Source organism: Phyllobates terribilis, unplaced genomic scaffold (genome assembly GCF_046119375.1).
Source record: "Phyllobates terribilis strain yellow unplaced genomic scaffold, ASM4611937v1 Scaffold_2__4_contigs__length_985480577, whole genome shotgun sequence".
Classification (NCBI taxonomy): Eukaryota; Metazoa; Chordata; class Amphibia; order Anura; family Dendrobatidae; genus Phyllobates; species Phyllobates terribilis.
This window is the reverse complement of record NW_027362762.1, coordinates 864,489,300-864,511,756: the sequence shown is the minus strand read 5'-3', so window position 1 is coordinate 864,511,756 and position 22,457 is coordinate 864,489,300. Positions and strand designations below refer to the sequence as shown.

Below are 22,457 nucleotides of genomic sequence, written 5' to 3'. Positions count from 1 at the left end.
TTGTTCTATGAAACTCTCAAAATGGCCAGAAAAACACAACTTTCATATGAAACTTGACAGTCTATTCTTGTTCTTAGAAATGAAGGCTATTCATTGCGAGACATTGCCAGGAAACTGAAGATTTCCTACAACGGTGTGTACTGCTCCCTTCAGAGGAGAGCACAAACAGGCTCTAACCAGAGTAGAAAAAGAAGTGGGAGGCCCCTCTGCACAACTGAGTAACAAGACAAGTACATTAGAGTCTCTAGTTTGAGAAATCGACGCCTCACAGCTCCTCAACTGGCAGCTTCATTAAATAGTACACGCAAAACGCCAGTGTCAACGTCTACAGTGAAGAGGCGACTCCGGGATGCTGGCCTTCAGGGCAAAGTGGCAAAGAAAAAGCCATATCCGAGACTGGCTAATAAAAGGAAAAGATTAATATGGGCAAAAGAACACAGACATTGGACAGAGGAAGATTGGAAAAAAGTTTTATGGACAGAAGAATCAAAGTTTGAGGTGTTTGGATCACACAGAAGAACATTTGTGAGAAGCAGAACAACTGAAAAGATGCTGGAAGAGTGCCTGACGCCATCTGTCAAGCATGGTGGAGGTAATGTGATGGTCTGGGGTTGCTTTGGTGCTGGTAAAGTGGGAGATTCGTACAAGGTAAATGGGATTTTGAATAAGGAAGGCTATCCCTTCATTTTGCAACGCCATGCCATACCCTGTGGACAGCGCTTGATTGGAGCCAATTTCATTATACAACAGGACAATGACCCAAAGCACACCTCCAAATTATGCATGAACTATTTAGGGAAGAAGCAGGCAGCTGGTATTCTATCTGTAATGGAGTGGCCAGCGCAGTCACCAGATGTCAACCCCATTGAGCTGTTGTGGGAGCAGCTTGACCGTATGGTACGCAAAAAGTGCCCATCAAGCCAATCCAACTTGTGGGAGGAATATCAGGAAGCATGGGGGAAATTTCTCAAGATGACCTCAGCAAATTAACAGCTAGAATGCCAAAGGTCTGCAATGCTGTAATTGCTGCAAAGGGAGCATTCTTTGACGAAAGCAAAGTTTGAAGAAGAAAATTATTCTTTCTAATAAAAATCATTATTTCTAACCTTGTCAATGTCTGGACTATATTTTCTAATCATTTTGCAACTCATTTGATAAATAAAAGTATGAGTTTTCATGGAAAACACAAAATTGTCTGGGTGACCCCAAACTTTTGAACAGTAGTGTACATGATTATTGTATAGATATATAACTGTATTAAGATAATCGATTTTACGATTTTACTGCACCATCATTTTATGGTGCTGCCAGTAAAAGGAAAATTATACATGGGAATGCTAGCTTATGATTAAACACATCAGATATACCCAGTGCACATGACTTTCAGCTATCATTTGCCCCCACCCCACCCTAAAAGAAAAAATAAGGTATATAACCAAGTTTACCTGTTCCCCTGTCAGGGTCTGCCAGAGGTGATAGCTTTTATAATCTTCTTCAAAGACAAGGACTTTCCCAACATTGGAATGTCTTGGTGCTCCAGCTATATACAGGGAGAATTTCCCACTTGCTGTGCTCACGCTGTATCCTGTTTCCAGTAACACGTAACGCAAATTAAAATCCTGTGAATAGTTTTCTTCACATTTCATTAAGAAACTTATAGGGAACTTGTCAAAAAATGTTACCACCCGCATCCCTCAAATCATTTATACGACTGTCGTCCTTTAAAAGGTCAGCTTCATAATCTCTTCATAATCACAAGGTGCAGTGGTAGCTATGAAAAATGGCATTTTAAATTTGTGTCTGGAAATACATTGGGGCGTAACGATGCACTTACACTAAGTTACGTTATCAATTAATATCTTTCAATGCCACTTCATGAATTAGGCTCCTATTGCTATTGATAAGATAATAGACAGAACATATCCCTAAAAAAATAAAAACCTGCTAGGACAAGGTAACAAGATAAAATACCGCCTAGTAAGGCTAGGTTCACATATATCAGCGACATCAGGCTCCATTTTTTGATCCTTAGCTGAAAACAACTAATGACAAAACTAATACAAAGAGTTGGGATCCAACCGTAGAGTGGGCACCTAGACCTGTCCAGCACTACAAGTGCCATAGACAGGTAAGAACATTACATTGAAAACAGTGGAATCAGTTCCTCCATCAGTTTTTTTCCAGTGTTCTAGTTTAACTCTACATAGAAACTACAATGCAGTTGGTCCAAAGTAAATAGTCCATCGCCTGAAGCTCACAATGTAAAAGCAGAGTTGGATCAAGCTTAATCTGATGCAGGGGTAGGAAAAGTTCTGTTCTATGCAGGAGTGGGACAAGCTCTGTTCTATGCAGGGGTGGGATAAGCTCTGTTCTATGCAGGGGTGGGACAAGCTCTGTTCTATGCAGGGGTGGGACAAGCTCTGTTCTATGCAGGAGTGGGACAAGCTCTGTTCTATGCAGGAGTGGGACAAGCTCTGTTCTATGCAGGAGTGGGACAAGCTCTGTTCTATGCAGGAGTGGGACAAGCTCTGTTCTGTGCAGGGGTGGAACAAGCTCTGGTCTATGCAGGGGTGGGATAAGCTCTGTTCTATGCAGCGGTGGGACAAGCTCTGTTCTATGCAGGAGTGGAACAAGCTCTGTTATATGCAGGGGTGGGACAAGCTCTGCTCTATGCAGGGGTGGGACAAGCTCTGTTCTATGCAGGGGTGGGACAAGCTCTGTTCTATGCAGGGGTGGAACAAGCTCTGTTCTATGCAGGGGTGGGACAAGCTCTGTTCTATGCAGGAGTGGGACAAGCTCTGTTCTATGCAGGAGTGGGACAAGCTCTATTCTATGCAGGGGTGGAACAAGCTCTGTTCTATGCAGGGGTGGGACAAGCTCTGTTCAATACAGGGGTGGAACAAGCTCTGTTCTATGCAGGGTTGGGACAAGCTCTGTTCAATACAGGGGTGGAACAAGCTCTGTTCTATGCAGGGGTGGGACAAGCTCTGTTCTATGCAGGAATGGGACAAGCTCTGTTTTATGCAGGAGTGGGACAAGCTCTGTTCTATGCAGGGGTGGGACAAGCTCTGCTCTATGCAGGGGTGGAACAAGCTCTGTTCTATGCAGGGGTGGGACAAGCTCTGCTCTATGCAGGAGTGGGACAAGCTCTGTTCTATGCAGGAGTGGGACAAGCTCTGTTCTATGCAGGGGTGGGACAAGCTCTGTTCTATGCAGGAGTGGGACAAGCTCTGTTCTATGCAGGGGTGGGACAAGCTCTGTTCTATGCAGGAGTGGGACAAGCTCTGTTCTCTGCAGGGATGGGACAAGCTCTGTTCTATGCAGGAGAGGGACAAGCTCTGTTCTATGCAGGAGTGGGACAAGCTCTGTTCTATGCAGGGGTGGGACAAGCTCTGATCTATGCAGGAGTGGGACAAGCTATTTTCTATGCAGGGGTGGGACAAGCTCTGTTCTATGCAGGGGTGGGGCAAGCTCTGTTCTATGCAGGGGTGGGACAAGCTCTGTTCTATGCAGGGGTGGGATAAGCTATGTTCTATGCAGGGGTGGGACAAGCTCTGTTCTATGCAGGGGTGGGACAAGCTCTGTTATATGCAGGGATGGGACAAGCTCTGTTCTATGCAGGGGTGGGACAAGCTCTGTTCTATGCAGAGGTGGGACAAGCTCTGTTCTATGCAGGGGTGGGACAAGCTCTCTTTTATGCAAGGGTGGGATAAGCTCTGTTCTATGCAGGGGTGGGACAAGCTCTGTTCTATGCAGAGGTGGGACAAGCTCTGTTCTATGCAGGGGTGGGACAAGCTCTGTTCTATGGAGGAGTGGGACAAGCTCTGCTCTATGCAGGGGTGGGACAAGCTCAGTTCTATGCAGGAGTGGGACAAGCTCTGTTCTATGCAGGGGTGGAACAAGCTCTGTTCTATGCAGGGGTGGGACAAGCTCTGTTCTATGCAGGAGTGGGACAAGCTCTGTTCTATGCAGGAGTGGTACAAGCTCTGTTCTCTGCAGGAGTGGGACAAGCTCTGTACTATGCAGGGGTGGGACAAGCTCTGTTCTATGCAGGGATGGGACAAGCTCTGTTCTGTGCAGGAGTGGGACAAGCTCTGTTCTGTGCAGGAGTGGGACAAGCTCTGTTCTATGCAGGGGTGGGACAAGCTCTGTTCTATGCAGGAGTGGGACAAGCTATTTTCTATGCAGGGGTGGGACAAGCTCTGTTCTATGCAGGAGTGGGACAAGCTCTGTTCTATGCAGGGGTGGGGCAAGCTCTGTTCTATGCAGGGGTGGGATAAGCTCTGTTCTATGCAGGAGTGGGACAAGCTCTGTTCTATGCAGGGGTGGGACAAGCTCTGTTCTATGCAGGAGTGGGACAAGCTCTGTTCTATGCAGGGGTGGGACAAGCTCTGTTCTATGCAGGGGTGGGATAAGCTCTGTTCTATGCAGGGGTGGGACAAGCTCTGTTCTATGCAGGGGTGGGACAAGCTCTGTTCTATGCAGGGGTGGGACAAGCTCTGTTCTATGGAGGAGTGGGACAAGCTCTGTTCTATGCAGGGGTGGGACAAGCTCTGTTCTATGCAGGAGTGGGACAAGCTCTGTTCTATGCAGGGGTGGAACAAGCTCTGTTCTATGCAGGGGTGGGACAAGCTCTGTTCTATGCAGGAGTGGGACAAGCTCTGTTCTATGCAGGAGTGGGACAAGCTCTGTTCTATGCAGGAGTGGGACAAGCTCTGTTCTATGCAGGGGCGGGACAAGCTCTGTTCTATGCAGGGGTGGGACAAGTTCTGTTCTATGTAGAGGTGGGACAAACTCTGTTCTATGCAGGAGTGGGACAAGCTCTGTTCTATGCAGGGGTGGGACAAGCTCTGTTCTATGCAGGGGTGGGATAAGCTCTGTTCTATGCAGGGGTGGGACAAGCTCTGTTCTATGCAGGAGTGGGACAAGCTCTGCTCTATGCAGGGGTGGGATAAGCTCTGTTCTATGCAGGGGTGGGACAAGCTCTGTTCTATGCAGGGGTGGGACAAGCTCTATTCTATGCAGGAGTGGGACAAGCTCTGTTCTATGCAGGGGTGGGACAAGCTCTGTTCTATGCAGGGGTGGGGCAAGCTCTGTTCTATGCAGGGGTGGAATAAGCTCTGTTCTATGCAGGAGTGGGACAAGCTCTGTTCTATGCAGGGGTGGGACAAGCTCTGTTCTATGCAGGGATGGCACAAGCTCTGTTCTGTGCAGGGGTGGGACAAGCTCTGTTCTATGCAGCGGTGGGACAAGCTCTGTTCTATGCAGGGGTGGGACAAGCTCTGTTCTATGCAGGGGTGGGACAAGCTCTGTTCTATGCAAGTGTGGGATAAGCTCTGTTCTATGAAGGGGTGGGACAAGCTCTGTTCTATGCAGGGGCGGGATAAGCTCTGTTCAAATCATGTGCAGGCCTAGATTTCTTGGTGCTCACGGTAATGCTTTCAGAATGCACCCCATCACTCATGTTCCCTAAAGCTCAGCATGATAGCGGACAGTAAATGTTTCATGCAATCATCTGCTATTGAACCGTTCAACCCCAATTCTAGTTTTTTATGATACAAATTGATAAAAAAAAAGTTAAATTAAGGCCTCCTTCACACGCTGTGATGATATCATTACTGCAAAAACCAACACCGGTGTTTTCAGTGTTGCGTGTCATCCGTGTGCTGTCTGTGTTACACGTAACGGAATAAAATGCCTTGCAGAAAATAATGATTTTTATGTGTTTAAGGTTTGCAAACTTGGCAAAGACCCTTTATAGATAGATAGATAGATAGATAGATAGATAGATAGATAGATAGATAGATAGATAGATAGATAGATAGACTTCTAATTTCATAACACCAGAACACATTATAAAAAATGGCACCCTTTAGTGCCTTGTATGTTGACCTAATGTTACAGCTGAAAAAAATTACTTGGGGTCACCTATGACGGACCTGTGGTGTGTGGGAACTTTTTTTATAATAAATTTGTTAACAATGGGCAGTATCTTGTTTTTGTTTCTCTCTTTTTTATGTTTTTCAGGTTTCCATTTGTGGACTATGTTGCATTCCCTGTACTACGTCAACTCTTTGTGGTATTTTTTTTTTAAATAAATTGGTGAACCAGGGAAAGAATTTGGGAGTGTTTTTTAAATAAAATATTTTTGTGTGTGTATTTTTTTCTCTTTGGTACTGTAGTAATGGGGGTGTCTGATAGACACTTCTTCATTACTAACACCAGGGCTTGATGTCAGCTGTGTTTTTGGACAATTCATAGCTGAAATCAACCCCAACTGCCCAATTACCCTGATTGCCAATGCACCAGAGCAATCAGGAACAGTGAAGGAAAAGCACCAGAATTGGTGCATATCATGTGATGCTCCATTTCTGGGGAGGCTGCGGGCTGGTAATTTTAGGCTAGGAAGGGCCCAATAACCATGGACCTTCTCAGCCTGATAATTTAAGCCCGTAGCTTTCTGCTTTACCTTTGCTGGTTTCATAAAATAGCTGGGACCCCATGTCATTCATTTAAGCTACACATGCAAGGCATATCTCACACATATCTATCTGTCTCTATCTTTGCACATCTTTAACACATAAAATTCTTTCATCTCTATTCTGCATTCTATTCTGGTACGTGTCACACAGACAGCCCAGAGATGTCACAACCATGTCATCCATGTGCACGTGTGCGGGATGTATTGTCATCCGTGCCGCTGGAAAAAAATGGACACGTCTACGTGTGGGTCACACGGTGCATGCAAAAACACGGAGATGTGCGCAGCCCCATAGATTATTATGGCTGTGCGTGTATACGTGTCTCCAGTACGTGTTAAAACGGACGCCACATGTATCGGAAACACAGTCATGTGAAGCGCGCCTAAAGAAAAATATCTGTGGTCCCCTTTTCAATGGCACCCTAAACAATTCTCTACTAGGTATACCTCTCGTTCTATCAAGAATGCATGCCATGGAGTGTCAGCATGTTTTATTCAACCACACAGTTCACAAAAAAGTTTTATCCTCAATAATCATTGGATTCTAAATGTCACCTTTGTCAAGTGGCAGAAAAGAAAACAATTACTTCATAGCATGCAAATATAGTGCACGAGCCAGAGAAATATTAAATGTTAGTACTTACCCAAGTAGCTGTAATCTACTTTTTTGCTCAAATCAGAGGACTCATTGAGAAATCTCACTTTATGTGGCTTTGAGTCTGTGAAATACACCATCAAACCCCCCGACCAATCAAAGGCACCAACTGCTCCAAGCACCAACGTATTCTGCACAGATAACATATGGAAGTTATATCAGATTGTTTGAAAATATTAATTTTTGATTAATCGGTTGTCTCAACTAAATAGGGTTGCCTCAAGTAAAAGGGTACCAAGCATACCAAGGGTACCAAAGGGCACTTACCAAGTGCTTGACAAACAAGCAATTTTGCAACTTTCTCGTATTAAAAATCCTTTTCATTGTCTATAATAGAAGGATTTTTAATTTTATAGTTTACTGGTCTTTTCCTACGTTACTGGCCAACATACAGTCTCAAAGGGGCCGGTTACCTGGCAAGGAACATGCCCCACTCTTTATGCTTTACAGCCTGCAACGCCACTCTGAAGCTGACCAGATCTAGCCAGATTCAGTCCCCCTACACTTCTCCCGTACTGCAGAGGCAATGCTGCCTCTGATAGCAGCATGGGAGAGCAGTCAGTTTAGACAAGCGGCACAATGATCCCGCTGGTCTGAACTATCAATATTTAGGAACACCTCGCCCCATGTAACCACGAAGTCGGGAGACCGAGGGTCGGTGCACCTAAAGAAAAAACGTTAGACAAAGCTTTTTACCCCTTACCAACATCCACCATACACGGGGTGAGCTCTCCCCATACCTGGCATTTCATCAGCCATCGTGTGCCTTTAACATCTGCAGGTGTAGCGGAGCCCATGGTTATTAACCTGTTAAATCCAGCTGTCAATCTCTGACAGCGAGATTTAACACGCGCAGACAAGGGCGCGCGTTATTCCACACTCCCATCGGCGCGCCCAAGACGTGAACGCGATGCGTTGATGGGTTGTCATGATAACCGCAAGTCTGCTGATGACCCCTGTCCTTGTTATTACAATCCTCCTGTGAATGCCGGCCTGGAATTGCACCTTTTTTTTCGCAATTTCACCACGCTTGGAATTTTTGCCCCGTTTTCCAGTACACTATGTGGTAAAATGAATGGTGTCATTCAAAAGTACAACTCATCCAGCAAGAAACAAGCACTCATACGGCTATATTGACGGAAAAATAATAAAGCTATGGCTCTTGGAAGAACGGGAGGAAAAAATGAAAAAACGGAAAATGGCCCAGGGGTAAAGGGGTTAAAACCCAGCCTGTGACCGGGATCCAAATGAGACCGAGATTTTTAATATATACAGCAATACTGAGATATTACTATTCACTGCAATCAGATAATCGCAAGTTAAAGTCCACTAAAAACAGTGAAAAGTGAAAAGAAGGTTTTAAAAAAATATGAAAAAAAAACATAAAAGTTCAAATCACCTCCTCTTCCCCCATTAAAAATAAAGATAATAAAAAATATAAAAAAATTATGGTATCATCACATTCAGAAAAGTCATCAAAATATTAAAATATTTAACTCGATCGGTATTTTGGTTGCTGGAATTCTGCAAAAAATGCTGTAAGAAGCTATTAAAATGTAATATCTATCCCAAAATGGTATCATTAAAAATGTGGTCTCACCCCTCAAAATATCAGCCCTTACACGGCTCCATTGACCGAAAAATGAAAACATTAAAGGTTTCGGAGAATGGCGACACAAAAATATCTATTTTTTTTAATTTATGATTTTTTTCATCACTAAAATAAAAATAAAAAAAACTGGAAAAATTTGGTATCACCACATTTTCATGATGTCAGTTCATTTATACTACACAATGTACATCGTAATAATAATTCTCCAAAAAAACAGGTCAGAATTGAGTTTTTTTCCGAATTTCATCAAACTTTTCCAGAACACTATTTGGTAAAATAAATGATGTTACGCAAAAGTACAACTCACAAGAAAAAGCCCTCATACATCTATGTTCATATGTGGACAGAAAATTTAAATAGTTATGGTTCTTGGAAGGAGAAGAAGAAAAAAAACAAAAACAAAAAATGGAAAACGGTCATGGCAGGAAGGGGTTAAAGATGAATGGATTTATCTACCCTATTCAGGACAAGAGATTCACAAATCAGTGTGCACGTCCCCTGTCTTTGAGACTAAATGATTCCACTTGATTCATCAAAATAATAACAAAAGTGATCAACTAATTTTGTTCTAAATTTTGGTGAACTGGAAAATCTAAGCTAATTGACTGGACAAAAAAAAAAGGTTCATATTTTATATTCTGCGCAAAAAAACAGATCTTACTTAGGTGGCTTCAATCACGTACCTTATCCTTTAAATGAGCCGAAAATCCAACTTCAGCCAAGTCAAATTCTAATGAATCACCTTTAGTACCTGCAGAAAAGCAATGTTTTACCCTTTTATACTTGTATAAAAATGGAGGATATACAGTGGGTACGGAAAGTATTCAGACCCCTTTAACTTTTTCACTCTTTGTTTCATTGCAGCCATTTGGTAAATTCTAAAAAGTTCATTTTTTTTCTCATTAAAGTACACTATGCACCCCTTCTTGACTGAAAAAAACAGAAATGTAGAAACTTTTGCAAATTAAAAAAGAAAAACTGAAATATCACATGGTCATAAGTATTCAGACCCTTTGCTCAGACACTCATATTTAAGTCACATGCTGTCCATTTCCTTGTGATCCTCCTTGAGATGGTTCTACTCCTTCATTGGAGTCCAGCTGAGTTTAAATAAACTGATAGGACTTGATATGGAAAGGCACACACCTGTCTGTATAAGACCTCACAGCTCACAGTGCATGTCAGACCAAATGAGAATCATGAGCTCAAAGGAACTGCCCAAGGAGCTCAGAGACAGAATTGTGGCAAGGCACAGATCTGGCCAAGGATACAAAAGAATGTCTGCATTACTCAGGGTTCCTAAGAGCACAGTGGCCTCCATAATGCTTAAATGGAAGAAGTTTGGGACCACCAGAAGTCTTCCTAGACCTGCCGTCCAGCCAAAATGAGCAATCGTGGTAGAAGAGCCTTTGTGAGAAAGGTAAAGAAGAACCCCAAGATCACTGTGGCTGAGCACCAGAGATGCAGTAGGGAGATGGGAGAAAGTTCCACAAAGTCAACTATCACTGCAGCCCTCCACCAGTCGGGCCTTTATGGCAGAGTGGCCCAACGGAAGCCTCTCCTCATTGAAAGACATATGAAAGCCCTCATAGAGTTTGCTCAAAAACACATGAAGGACTCCCAAACTAAGAGAAATAAGATTCTCTGGTCTGATGAGACGTAGAAAGAATTTTTTGGTGATAATTCTAAGTGGTATGTGTGGAGAAAACCAGGCATTGCTCATCACCTGCCCAATACAATCCCAACAGTGAAACATGGTGGTGGCAGCATCATGCTATGGGGGCGTTTTTCAGCTGCAGGGACAGAACGACTGGTTGCAATTGAAGGAAACATGAATGCTGTCAAGTACAGAGATATCCTGGATGAAAACCTCTTCCAGAGTGCTCTGGACCTTAGACTTGGCCGAATGTTCACCTTCCAACAAGGCAATGACCCTAAGCACACAGCTAAAATAACAAATGAGTGGCTTCAGAACATCTCTGTGACCATTCCTGACTGGCCCAGCCAGAGCCCTGACCGGCCCAACCAGAGCCCTGACCTAAACGCAATTGAGCATCTCTGGAGAGACCTGAAAATGGCTGTCCACCAACGTTCACCATCCAACCTGACGGAACTGGAGAGGATCTGCAAGGAAGAATGGCAAAGGATCCCCAAATCCAGGTGTGAAAAACTTGTTGCATCATTCCCAAGAAGACTCATGGCTGTACTAGCTCAAAAGGGTGCTTCTACTCAATACTGAGCAAAGGGTCTGAATACTTATGACCATGTGATATTTCAGTTTTTCTTTTTTAATAAATTTGCAAAAATTTCTACATTTCTGTTTTTTTCAGATAAGATGGGGTGCAGAGTGTACTTTAATGAGAAAAAAATTTACTTTTTAGAATTTACCAAATGGCTGCAATGAAACAAAGAGTGAAAAATTTAAAGGGGTCTGAATACTTTCCGTACCCACTGTAAGTGAACAGTAAGAGGATTGTGAACTAAGCAGATTAAGCCATATTGTGCATCCAATGTGAGTTTAAGATGTGGTCCAAAATACAAATTAATTTTCATTCTAAATCCCTATCTATTTAATGCCACAATCAAATCTATTTTTTATTATACTTTAATTAAAAATTCCCTATCCTTCACTAACTACTAACTACTATTTTTTTTACAAGTTCCTTTTCGATGACGCTTCATTTGAGAATGCATGTAAGTGCGCGTTGTAAGACTTGTAAGACGAATACCCGACGTGCAGAAACCAGTGTCGCCCCCGCAAGTGATGTCATAGTGTGCTCTGTTGCCGCCTCGTTACTACTGATTTGAGGTAACGAGACAGTGCACATTGCACAGTGACAGGCAAGGACTAGTACAGCCCCTAAAATGAAGGTCACCGATGATGCTTTGTTTCAGGGAGGGGCAGGGGCTGCAGCAGTGACCCCCTGATGATGGTTGATTTGAGTGTCCCAGCATGCACTGGGATTCTCAAATGAAGCGTTATCAAAAAGGAAGTTTAAAAAAAAAATAGAATAGCAGTTACATAGTGTGGTTAGGGCATGGTAGGGAATTTTTAATCAAAGCATATTAAAAAATAAATTTGATTATGACATTAAATAGATAGAGATTTAGGATGGAAATTAATCTGTGTTTCGGACCTCCCCTTGTGTTGTCCACTATTCACAGCCCATTTTAAAGCTGTCTACAGAGTCACAGAGGCATCCCGCACGGCTCTCTTCTCTAGAAGACACTATTCTTTTAACTAAGGTAGTTTTGACATTTTTTACTTTACCTTCAACTCTCGCCATCTTCTGCTGCAGGGAGGAAATTAGCCCATCCAGTTTGGAGTAGTCTTCTACTCTTATGACGTGGTCCTTTTCTTCAGTAGCGATAAGTTTCAGCTCATTATAGGCATTAGTTTTGTTAAATGCATCCCCAACCTGTAGTAAGCAACACCATAGAATATTTAATGTTCTTATTCTGCATTTCAATATTTTATTTGATCAATTTTAAAAGTGAGAGCCAAAAATGCACTATAGGAAACTGGTGTCTCATTGACTTATTGATTCCCATGGGAGAGTGTTGTAGGACGGATCATTGTGGACGGAGCGATGGAGTTGTCTTCTCACCTATTGAGAATTATATGATCCTGCATTAATCATTATTATTCTTTATTTTAAAGCACCATATTGGTCCAGGATCTTTATGTGAGAGTTACCTACTATTGTAATGGCGCCTACAGTGATATTGTGATGACTGCTGAAAAGTGAACAGAAAGTATCACACTTTTCTAAGGCTCAATGACAAGGGAAGAAACGTCAAAATTTCAGGATTAGTCGTTATAAGGAACCTGTCAGCAGGTTTTACCTTGTAGTTTAAGATCAGCATGATATAGGGGATAAGAGCCTGATTCCAGTGATGTGTCACTTACTAGGATGTGTGTTGCTCTTTCAATAAAATTAATGTTTTATCAGCAGGAGATTATCACTATAGGACTAGGTGTCTTGTGCCTCCTAGTCAACTGCTACATATAACTCTGCCCCCAGCACTGATTAGCAGCTTTCCGTCAATGTACAGTGTACACAGAAAGCTGCCAATCGGTGATGTGGGTGGGGTTATACATGTCTCAGCATTTTGAGCACTGCTAGATTAGCGGCAGAGAGAACAGTGATTGTATCAAAATTACAGCATGCAGACCAGCTAGTGACAAATAGCTGGAATCAGGGTTTCTGCCCCTACATCATGCTGCTCTCAGATAACATAGAAAAAATCTGGTGACATATTCCCTTTAATATTAATAGTGACATGGAAATCAAAATACAAAAGTTAGATCTGACTTCTAATAAGTAAGTAAAACTAAAGAAAATTATTTACAGTGTGAACTAACCCCAATGGAAAATCTTTCAATGGTCTTCATCTTTGGAGAATTTATGACAGTTATGAGATTCACCGGATCCATAAATATATCTCCATCAGTTATTACCAAGATAATTTTATTGGCACTTTCTCTAGACCCACGACTTTCATTGAATATATTGTCTCTGTAATATAAAAATAATTTACCAATAATTATACTGCAAAACTTTGTGTCAGACCTGGGAAAATTGGTCAGCCAATTGGGGCAGCCAAAAGACCGGAAATTGAATGTAATAAGCAGTATGCAGCGGTAGGGCTGGGCGATTTAACTCAATTAACTCTCCATTGAGCATATCAACAATTCTGATTTTTCTCAGAATCTTAAATTCAATTGTAGCCCCCTCCTCTGACAGCACCTTCTTACTATTGGTGAAAGCGGGTGCTGCCGAGGAAGACAGCAAATCAAATTTTGGCAGAAGCGTTCAAGACAACAGTTGTGAGAAGAAGCAGGGACTACTTTGTCTAGCTTACAGATGGAATAATCGATTCACAGGACCCCGGTCCAGCGGACAGGTCAGTATTCTGCGATGCTGGCCGGGAGCCCTGTGAATTGGCGCTTATCTGTTGTCAACCATTGGTCTTCTTTTGATTGCAATGCTGACGTTGCGCCAACCTGGGTAATGTGATACACACATGACATCGCGCCGGGCCAGCTTATTAAAAGAAAAGAAGGGGATGATGGGTCCAGTGCTGAGTCTCAACGGCGGCTCTGCTATGTTGACAGCACTGCAGCCAATCAGTGAGCTCCACGCCTTTAAGAGACTTATGATGCCTGCCCAGGCAGAGTCGCTGAGCTCACTGATTGGCTGCAGAGCTGTCAAACTGACATCAGCACTGCAGACAATAACAGACAGCGGGAGCATGAGGGGGAGACTCAGAGCTGGATCCAGGGAGTGTGAGAAAAGCACTGTTTGTTTGTTTGTTTGTAAACAAACTTCCCCAGGGTGCAGGGATTTTTCCAAAATCGGAAAATCCCTTTAATGATCTGCTAACAGATATTTTAAAGCTGATGTATTCTTATTAGTAGCTGCTAATCAAGCTAATACAATTTTCTGAATTTTACAAAGTAATTAAACCAATGATGAGTAGAATTAAGTTTGGCTCTTTAAAAAGTCCCATTTGCCATGTGGCCCCTTTGGAAAAATGAATTACCCTGTGTCAAGTATTTATGCTGCAATATTATATTCCTTGGAGGAACTCTGGGAAAAGGTAACTGGTTATCCAGATTTTACTGTTGGGTAGAATGGACTATAACACATTTACAGAAAAATACATTTCATAAAAAATATTTTATTCATAAGGGAAGGGTCATGAACAGACAAGGTTGACAGCTTGTAACCCTGCATAGCAATGCACAAGAAACACTACCAAGACAACCCTTTGTGTATTTGACTATGTGCAAAAAAATAATTAGTCTTCAGTTTTACCAGATGTCCTAGGTAGCAATAACAAGATCTTACCATTTCCAAAATTAGGTAGAAGTATAACAAAAGCATCTAATGAGATGCCAATCTCCTAGCAAAGGCCAGAATTTTACCCCAGCAAGAATACTTCTGGCCCTTTGTTACTAGCCTTTATGATGAATGTGTCATCAGAAATGAACTACTGTTTAAATAAAGGATTTAGATGAAAAGTCTTTTTAAAAATGTTTGCTAATGGTTTCTTTCTTATTTTTCATATTATGATCTGTATTTACAAAAAGTGTAGAAAAACTTGCAATTTTCACACTGTCCACTGGTGCAATTCTCAACTCACACTTCCTGTTCTTTCAGGAAATCCACATGTACATCAACAGCAATAGACTGAATCAGACCGTATCTTATGTATTTATGAGAGTGTGCAAAGGTCATAGTGAAGGGAGAGGGAGCAGGTAAGCTGTGACATCACATATTGTGATTGGTGGGATCCTGTGTTATCGGGTGTGTATAACGCTGTTACCTGTCATTGAAATCCTGTAGGGGATGATAAAGAGACTTCTATAAAAAAAAAACAAGAATTGTGAGTTCTGGCCCAAGTGAAAATTGCAGGATTTATGTATTTTTTTTAATACAGATTCTGATATGATTAAAAAATAGTCCAAATTTGTAAAAATATATACTATAAAACATGATTTAAGCACCCCTCATACAATCTAAAGAAACTTGTAATGTGATTCATGATGGTCAAACCATGTCAATCATGAATCAGAGACCACTTCCTGCACTAGTCTGAAATCCTGCGACGTTTCAGAGAAAAACATAGTTGAAAGTGTGACGGGGGACGAGGTGACTAGTTGCCGAGGTTTGTCCTCACCAGCATCTCCTCACACATTCAACCACACTGATAGATCTCTCTCTAAGTGTCTATTGGGGAAGACCTATCTGAGCGAACGGGGACAAGCCGGTGGAGACATATTTCAATTATGCACTTTCAATTATGATTTTTTTAATGAAATTCAGCAGGATCTCAGAATAAAACATATATGTTTCTAATTCAGTAACCCCGCTCTAATTTATGCAGTCAGTGTTACAGATTCCCTTTATTTTCTTGTTTTTTTTTAATTTGCCAAAAATAGTATCCTGCTCAGAGATAATAATAATCTTTTTATTTATATAGCGCCAACATATTCCGCAGAGTTTACAATTCAGACAATATCAGCACTGTCCCCATTGGGGCTCACAATCTACACTGCTCAAAAAATTAAAGGGAACACTTAAACAACAGAATATCACTCCAAGTAAATCAAACTTCTGTGAAATCAAACAGTCCACTTAGGAAGCAACACTGATTGACAATCAATTTCACATGCTGTTGTGCAAATGGAATAGACAATAGATGGAAATTATTGGCAATTATCAAGACACCCTCAATAAAGGAGTGGTTCTGCAGGTGGGGACCACAGACCACATCTCAGTACCAATGCTTTCTGGCTGATGTTTTGTTCACTTTTCAATGTTGCTTGTGCTTTCACACTTGTGGTAGCATGAGACAGACTCTACAACCCACAGAAGTTGCTCAGGTAGTACAGCTCATCCAGGATGGCACATCAATGCGAGCTGTGGCAAGAAGGTTTGCTGTGTCTGTCAGCATAGTGTCCAGAGCCTGGAGGCGCTACCAGGAGACAGACCAGTACACCAGGAGACGTGGAGGGGGTCATAGGAGGGCAACAACCCAGCAGCAGGACCGCTACCTCCTCCTTTGTGCAAAGAGGAACAGGAGGAGCACTGCCAGAGCCCTGCAAAATGACCTCCAACAGGCCACAAATGTGCATGTGTCTGCACAAACGGTTAGAAACCGACTCCATGAGGGTGGTATGAGGGTCCGACGTCCAGAGATGGGGATTGTGCTCACAGCCCAACACCGTGCAGGACGCTTGGCATTTGCCACAGAACACCAGGATTGACAAAGTCGCCACTGGCGCCCTGTGCTCTTCACAGATGAAAGCAGGTTCACACTGAGCACATGTGACAGACGTGACAGAGTCTGGAGACGCCGTGGAGAGCGATCTGCTGCCTGCAACATCCTTCAGCATGACCGGTTTGGCAGTGGTTCAGTAATGGTGTGGGGTGGCATTTCTTTGGAGGGCCGCACAGCCCTCCATGTGCTCGCCAGAGGTAGTCTGATTGCCATTAGGTACCGAGATGAGATCCTCAGACCCCTTGTGCGACCATATGCTGGTGCAGTTGGCCCTGGGTTCCTCCTAATGCAGGACAATGCCAGACCTCATGTGGCTGGAGTGTGTCAGCAGTTCCTGCAAGATGAAGGCATTGAAGCTATGGACTGGCCCGCCCGTTCCCCAGACCTGAATCCGATTGAGCACATCTGGGACATCATGTCTCGCTCCATCCACCAACGTCACGTTGCACCACAGACTGTCCAGGAGTTGGCGGATGCTTTAGTCCAGGTCTGGGAGGAGATCCCACAGGAGACCATCCGCAACCTCATCAGGAGCATGCCCAGGCGTTGTAGGGAGGTCATACAGGCACGTGGAGGCCACACACAATACTGAGCCTCATTTTAACTTGTTTTAAGGACATTACATCAAAGTTGAATCAGCCTGTAGTGTGTTTTTCCACTTTAATTTTGGGGGTGACTCCAAATCCAGGCCTCCATTGGTTAATAAATGTGATTTCCATTGATGATTTTTGTGTGATTTGGTTGTCAGCACAATCAACTTTGTACAGAACAAAGTATTCAATGAGAATATTTCATTCATTCAGATCTAGGATGTGTTATTTGAGTGTTCCCTTTATTTTTTGAGAAGTGTATATTCCCTACATACTGTCTTTGGAGTGTGGGAGGAAACTGGAGAACCCGGAGGAAACCCACGCAAACACGGGGAGAACATACAAACCGTTTGCAGCTGTCCAGGACCCCAGCGCTGCAAGGCTGCAGTGCTAACCACTGCGCCACCGTGATTTCCTAGAGATGACAAACATTTTGTGCATGTGTACGAGGAATAATACTGTCAAAGATCATTATATTATATATATTCTGCCTTTTTTTTCCCTCATTATCCCCTTTTGCAGGCTCTGTCTTAGATTTTCAGCTGACCCTGAGCTAGTGGGTGAAGGCTAGCTACTTTGATATTTCCCAAACACTGCACACACAGATGTGAAGCATTTCTGCTCTTTTGGCTTTCTATAGCACATGTTCAGAAGCAGCAGCATGAGCAGTATATCGCAGTAATGAGCAATGTAACTCTAAATCTAGCTGTGTGGTGAAAAAAACACCTATTAGAAAACTTCAGCAACCTCTTTCACTGTTTCTCACTGTGATCCTAACTCCCTTTCTATGTACTTTAATAGGCAGCTGTAATTTGACACCAACATTGATTTTTTTTTTTTTTGCTGTTTTTTTGAGTAAATGATGAGATCAGGAGGTAGTGGAAAAGGAAGAGAAGGCTCATAAGTGGAGAAAGAATCACAGTTTTTGTGAATATACTTTACAGAGCTTCTTATATTTACTTGTTCTATGGTAAGTTTCTAGGAGGGAATCAGAGCAAGAATATAAGTGAGAAAAAGTGGACAGAGGTCCTTGTAGCGAAACGTATGATTGTAGTTTCTGGGTGAGGGTTCCTGGAGGATTGGCACAAGCCATACATAAACATTTACAGAAAAGGAGAACATTTAAATATCCAGCTAATCCTGCTTAAAGTGATTCAAAGAAACACCACTTGATCACAATTTTTGCCAGTAATGTCCCTGGTATGTTGCTTTTTGCCAGAGTCGGCAATCAATGCATCAGTAAAGTCAGTGCCGAAAGAATATATCTGTAATGTTATATGAATATTTACTCACAGAACATGGAGAAGGGCAGATGCCGTTTTAGTAACGCTCCCAACTTGCGTAATGTTTTGAATTTTCTCTTGAATAGAGAGACTGCCTTGACGACTGTCCTGGAGGTCAAATTCTGTTTGTGTTACATTACCGTACTGCACCACAGCGAACTCACACTGACAATGAAAGAACAAAGAAAAGGTAAAAACTAAATGATCAAATGTGATTTATTGTGATATTGTTCCTTTTAGATGTTCTTTTTCATGTGAGAAATGTTTGGTCTTACAAACCTCAAAACAATTTTCCCATATTTTAGTGGTCAGGTTTGATATAAAATCCCTTGCTTTCTGGAAATCATCGCTCTTTATGCTTCCGGATCCATCTAGTACTATGGCAATCTCCGTTCCTATCACAGTTTTAAAAGAATTGAGGTTACATTAGATGTGTTGTAATAAATACACAATAATAATAAATACACAAGAATTTTGAAAAAGTTTCTATTCGTTTGAACAGTAAAAGACAAAGAAAAATAAACACATTTAAAGAATAAAGCAAAGAAATAAGTTAATAGCACTGATAATCTGGGTTTTCTGGATGGCCTTAGTTTCAAGAAGGGATTGTCAAGGTGAGATAATCCTAAAATCAGCTAGTGTCCACATCCTCAATTATATTGTATGGATGTCATACACGGGGCTGTTACTCTGGATCCCTTTTGGTAGCCAAAGTACAGAGCCACAAATACTGAGTGCCTTCTGCTCCGACATACTTGGCTCAGTCATGTAGTACATGATTGCCTATTCAAGCAAATGAACATCATGGAAAATACATTTCTTCTACAGTGGCCAAAGATTGTGTGGCTGGCCGCTTCTTCCTCTACTAATGTTAACTGCTTGTTGGGTTTTTTTGTAGCTAGATCCCAGTTAAGCAGCTGTACTATATCTGCGTTATTTGAAAAAATAAATTCCTCCCCTCCATTCCATTCTAGGGTCCAATGGCCTTTTTTTTTTGAGAAAGTTGAGTTGTGTTGGGGACATACAATAAATATGGACCGCCAATGATCTTACGGAATAGTGATTCACTGACTATTATATTGGTCTTTATAGGGGCATGGAGTTATAGATTTGTCACCTGCTCCATGCACTAGTTATGTTTCGGCAATGTCTTGATGATATCTGAACTAAGTAGGGTATGAGCAAGCAGCAAATTAAAAATGAGTTCCATTCATCTGTATGTACAGGGTTGTTAAAAATGGAGGGATTTTTATATTTATAGTGTACAGCTCATTGCCAAGGCTACCAGCCAGAGTGGCCAGTTATCAAGGCAAGGAACTTGTTGACTCTATGCATTAGCAGTAGTGTATCTAGGGGAGAGAAAGGCAGGATATTTGTCCTGGGAAAAGCTGGCAGGGGGACATAGTAAGGCCACCTAATGTGCCGGTCTGAGGTTTCTCCCAGGCGACGGCATTTTGCCAACCCCTGGAGTGGAATTCGGTCATTTTCCGAGCAGGTTGTCAAACTGACAGCCAGCACCGAGAAAATATTAAATGCTGTCTCCCTGCACTCAATTGTACTCGCATCTTTCAGGCATGAGTACACTTGCAGCCCTGACCACTGGCATTTACGGGTCAGGGCATTGCCAGCAGCGTGATCAGGTCAGGTGATCATGCTGCTGAATTAATTCCTGCAAAGCAGAGGTGGCCTTCAGTTGCAAAGTAAGCACTCCCAAGGAGCCGAAGAAAATATGGGGAGGGAAAAAAGTGTGAGGAGACAGTATGGAGGATGGAACTGTGTGTGGAGACAGTATGGGTGGATGGAATATGTAAGGGGATAGTATAGGGAGGGTGGATGAGTGAAGAGACAGTAAGGGGAGATGTGTGAGGAGACTGTTTGTGGAGATGGGAATATGTTAGGAGATAGTATGGGGAGGGGGAATGTGTAAGGTTTCAGTATAGGAAGGGGAGAATGTGTGAGGAGCCTGTATGTGTGAGGAGATAGTATGGAGTGGGAGGAGGGAGAAATGAGTGAGGGGACAGAATTGTGTCAATCATCAGTATGGGCTGAAGTATGAGGGGACAGTATTGGGGGGGTGGGAAATTTGTGAGGAGACAGTATGGGGGAAGAAAAGTGTGAGGGAACAGAGTAGGGAAGAAAAGTGTGAGGGGACAGCATTGAAAGGAATAGTGTGAGGAAACAGTATCTAGGAGAAAAGTACGGTGGAAGTGTAAGGAGGAGGCACAGTATAGAAACTGGGTAGTGTGAAGGGGCAGTACAAAGAGAGGACAGCAGGGGGGACAGTATGAGGGCACAGTATGTATGGGACTGTATGCAAAAGAGGGGAGTGTGAGGAGTGGGCACATTATAGAGAATGAGCAGAATAGGGGGATACAGTGTGAATAGAAGGCCCAGTATAGAAAGGAGAAGACAGTTTGGAGGGAGCACAGCATACAGCAGATATTGTTATTCAGGAACATTATAATGACACTGTTGTTTTTAAGGGCATGATGAGGAGCAGAAGACCAGAGAAGATGGAAACTTGCAGTGACAAGCTGCGGATGTGAATAATCATCATGGCTTCTGGACCAGATGGAGAGGAAAAGAAAGAAAACGACTACTTATCAGAGTACATGTCAACTATAAGGTGCCTGGATGTAAATGTTTATTTGTAATACTGCCTGTGTATTATTAGTACTGAGGTTCCTTTATGGCAGTTGTCACCAACCTGTAGCTCAAGAGCCACATGTGGCTCACGGGCATGTGTTGTGTGGATTTTGGCTGTCTGCCAGCTTGGTGCATTAGCACCAGGTGTAGCAAACAGCTATTAAGAGTAGATCTCTAGATGGTGACTTTTGTGTGTAGCCCTGCAGATCTGAATGGGGTTAAGATAGGAAACCCTCGAGCTTGGCATACTGCCTTGGTGTGATTTCAGTGAAAAAGGTTTGGCTGTCATTATACCAGTAATAGGGGGCTCTGGGTGTCCCTCCTGTGAGTGGGGCAAGAGCTTGATGTGGCTTGTGACCCTCTCTCAGAGCTGAATGTGGCTCGTGACACTCTTTCATATCTGAATGTGTCTCTCAAGGTCAGAAAGGTTGGGGACCTCGGCTCTATGGTCTACAGTATAATTATGCCTGGGAACCACAACTCCCAGCATCACCTTACCATTGTTAAGGATGCACTGGGAATTGTAGGTTCATGCAATACAACTGTATATGAGGCTGACCTGACATTACAATTGATCACTGTACTAAGCTTGATGATGTACACATGTATTCATTATGCATTTAGTGATGTATTCCTGTACTGATGGTGGTTGTGATGCTGTATTTCTGTACTGATGATAGTTCTAGTAATGCATTAATGTACTGTTTGTGACTATGATGCCTTATTTCTGCACTGATGATGGTTCTGGTGATGTATTTATTTTCTCTTGGTGGTTCTGGAGATGTATTCCTGTACTGATGATGGTTGTGATGCTGTATTTCTGTACTGTTGGTGGTTGTGATGCTGTATTTCTGAGCTGATGATAATTCTGGTGATGTATTTCTGTACTGTGCTTCTGAAGATGTATTTCTATACTAATGATGATGGTTCTAGTGATGCATTCTTGTACTGGTTGTCCTTCTGGTAATGTATTTATGTACTAAAGATGCTTCTGGTTCTCTATTCCTGTACAGATAACGGTTGTGATGCTGTAGTTCTGTAATGATGGTGGTTCTAATAATGTATTCCTGAACTGATAGTGATTATGGTGCTGTATTTCTGTACCAATAGTGCTTCTGTTTCTGTATTCCTGTACTGTTTTTGGTTCTGATCCTATAGACATGTAGCAATCCATAACTTGTCAGATTACTTGATACATGGCTATGTTCATAAAGTATTGTGCTGTATGACAAGTTAAGGGTTACTACATCTGCATTTATTTTAGGAGAATTAATTATAACATTTGTAACATGCCAAATACTAACAGCTTGTAACATACTCACTGTCACTCTGCTTGCAGATTCCAGCAGTTATCATGTGACTGATTACTCATATGCGATGTTCATAATTACAGTCACAT

At 42.5% G+C, this 22,457-nt stretch overlaps 1 protein-coding gene across 5 annotated transcripts in view; it reads right to left on the bottom strand.

The window, feature by feature from the left end:
* The window catches only part of LOC141234485 (integrin alpha-E-like), a 356,506-nt gene that overhangs the window by 62,098 nt on the left and 271,951 nt on the right, over positions 1–22,457 (bottom strand). For all 5 annotated transcript variants that reach the window (XM_073668020.1, XM_073668018.1, XM_073668016.1 and 2 more), the window contains exons 22-28: positions 18,692–18,807; positions 18,423–18,577; positions 13,115–13,268; positions 12,020–12,167; positions 9,432–9,499; positions 7,126–7,267; positions 1,446–1,585 (exon numbers count right to left, since the gene is read on the bottom strand). In XM_073668020.1, the coding sequence (XP_073524121.1) occupies positions 1,446–1,585; positions 7,126–7,267; positions 9,432–9,499; positions 12,020–12,167; positions 13,115–13,268; positions 18,423–18,577; positions 18,692–18,807 (923 nt within the window). The remainder of the gene's footprint in view (positions 1–1,445; positions 1,586–7,125; positions 7,268–9,431; positions 9,500–12,019; positions 12,168–13,114; positions 13,269–18,422; positions 18,578–18,691; positions 18,808–22,457) is intronic.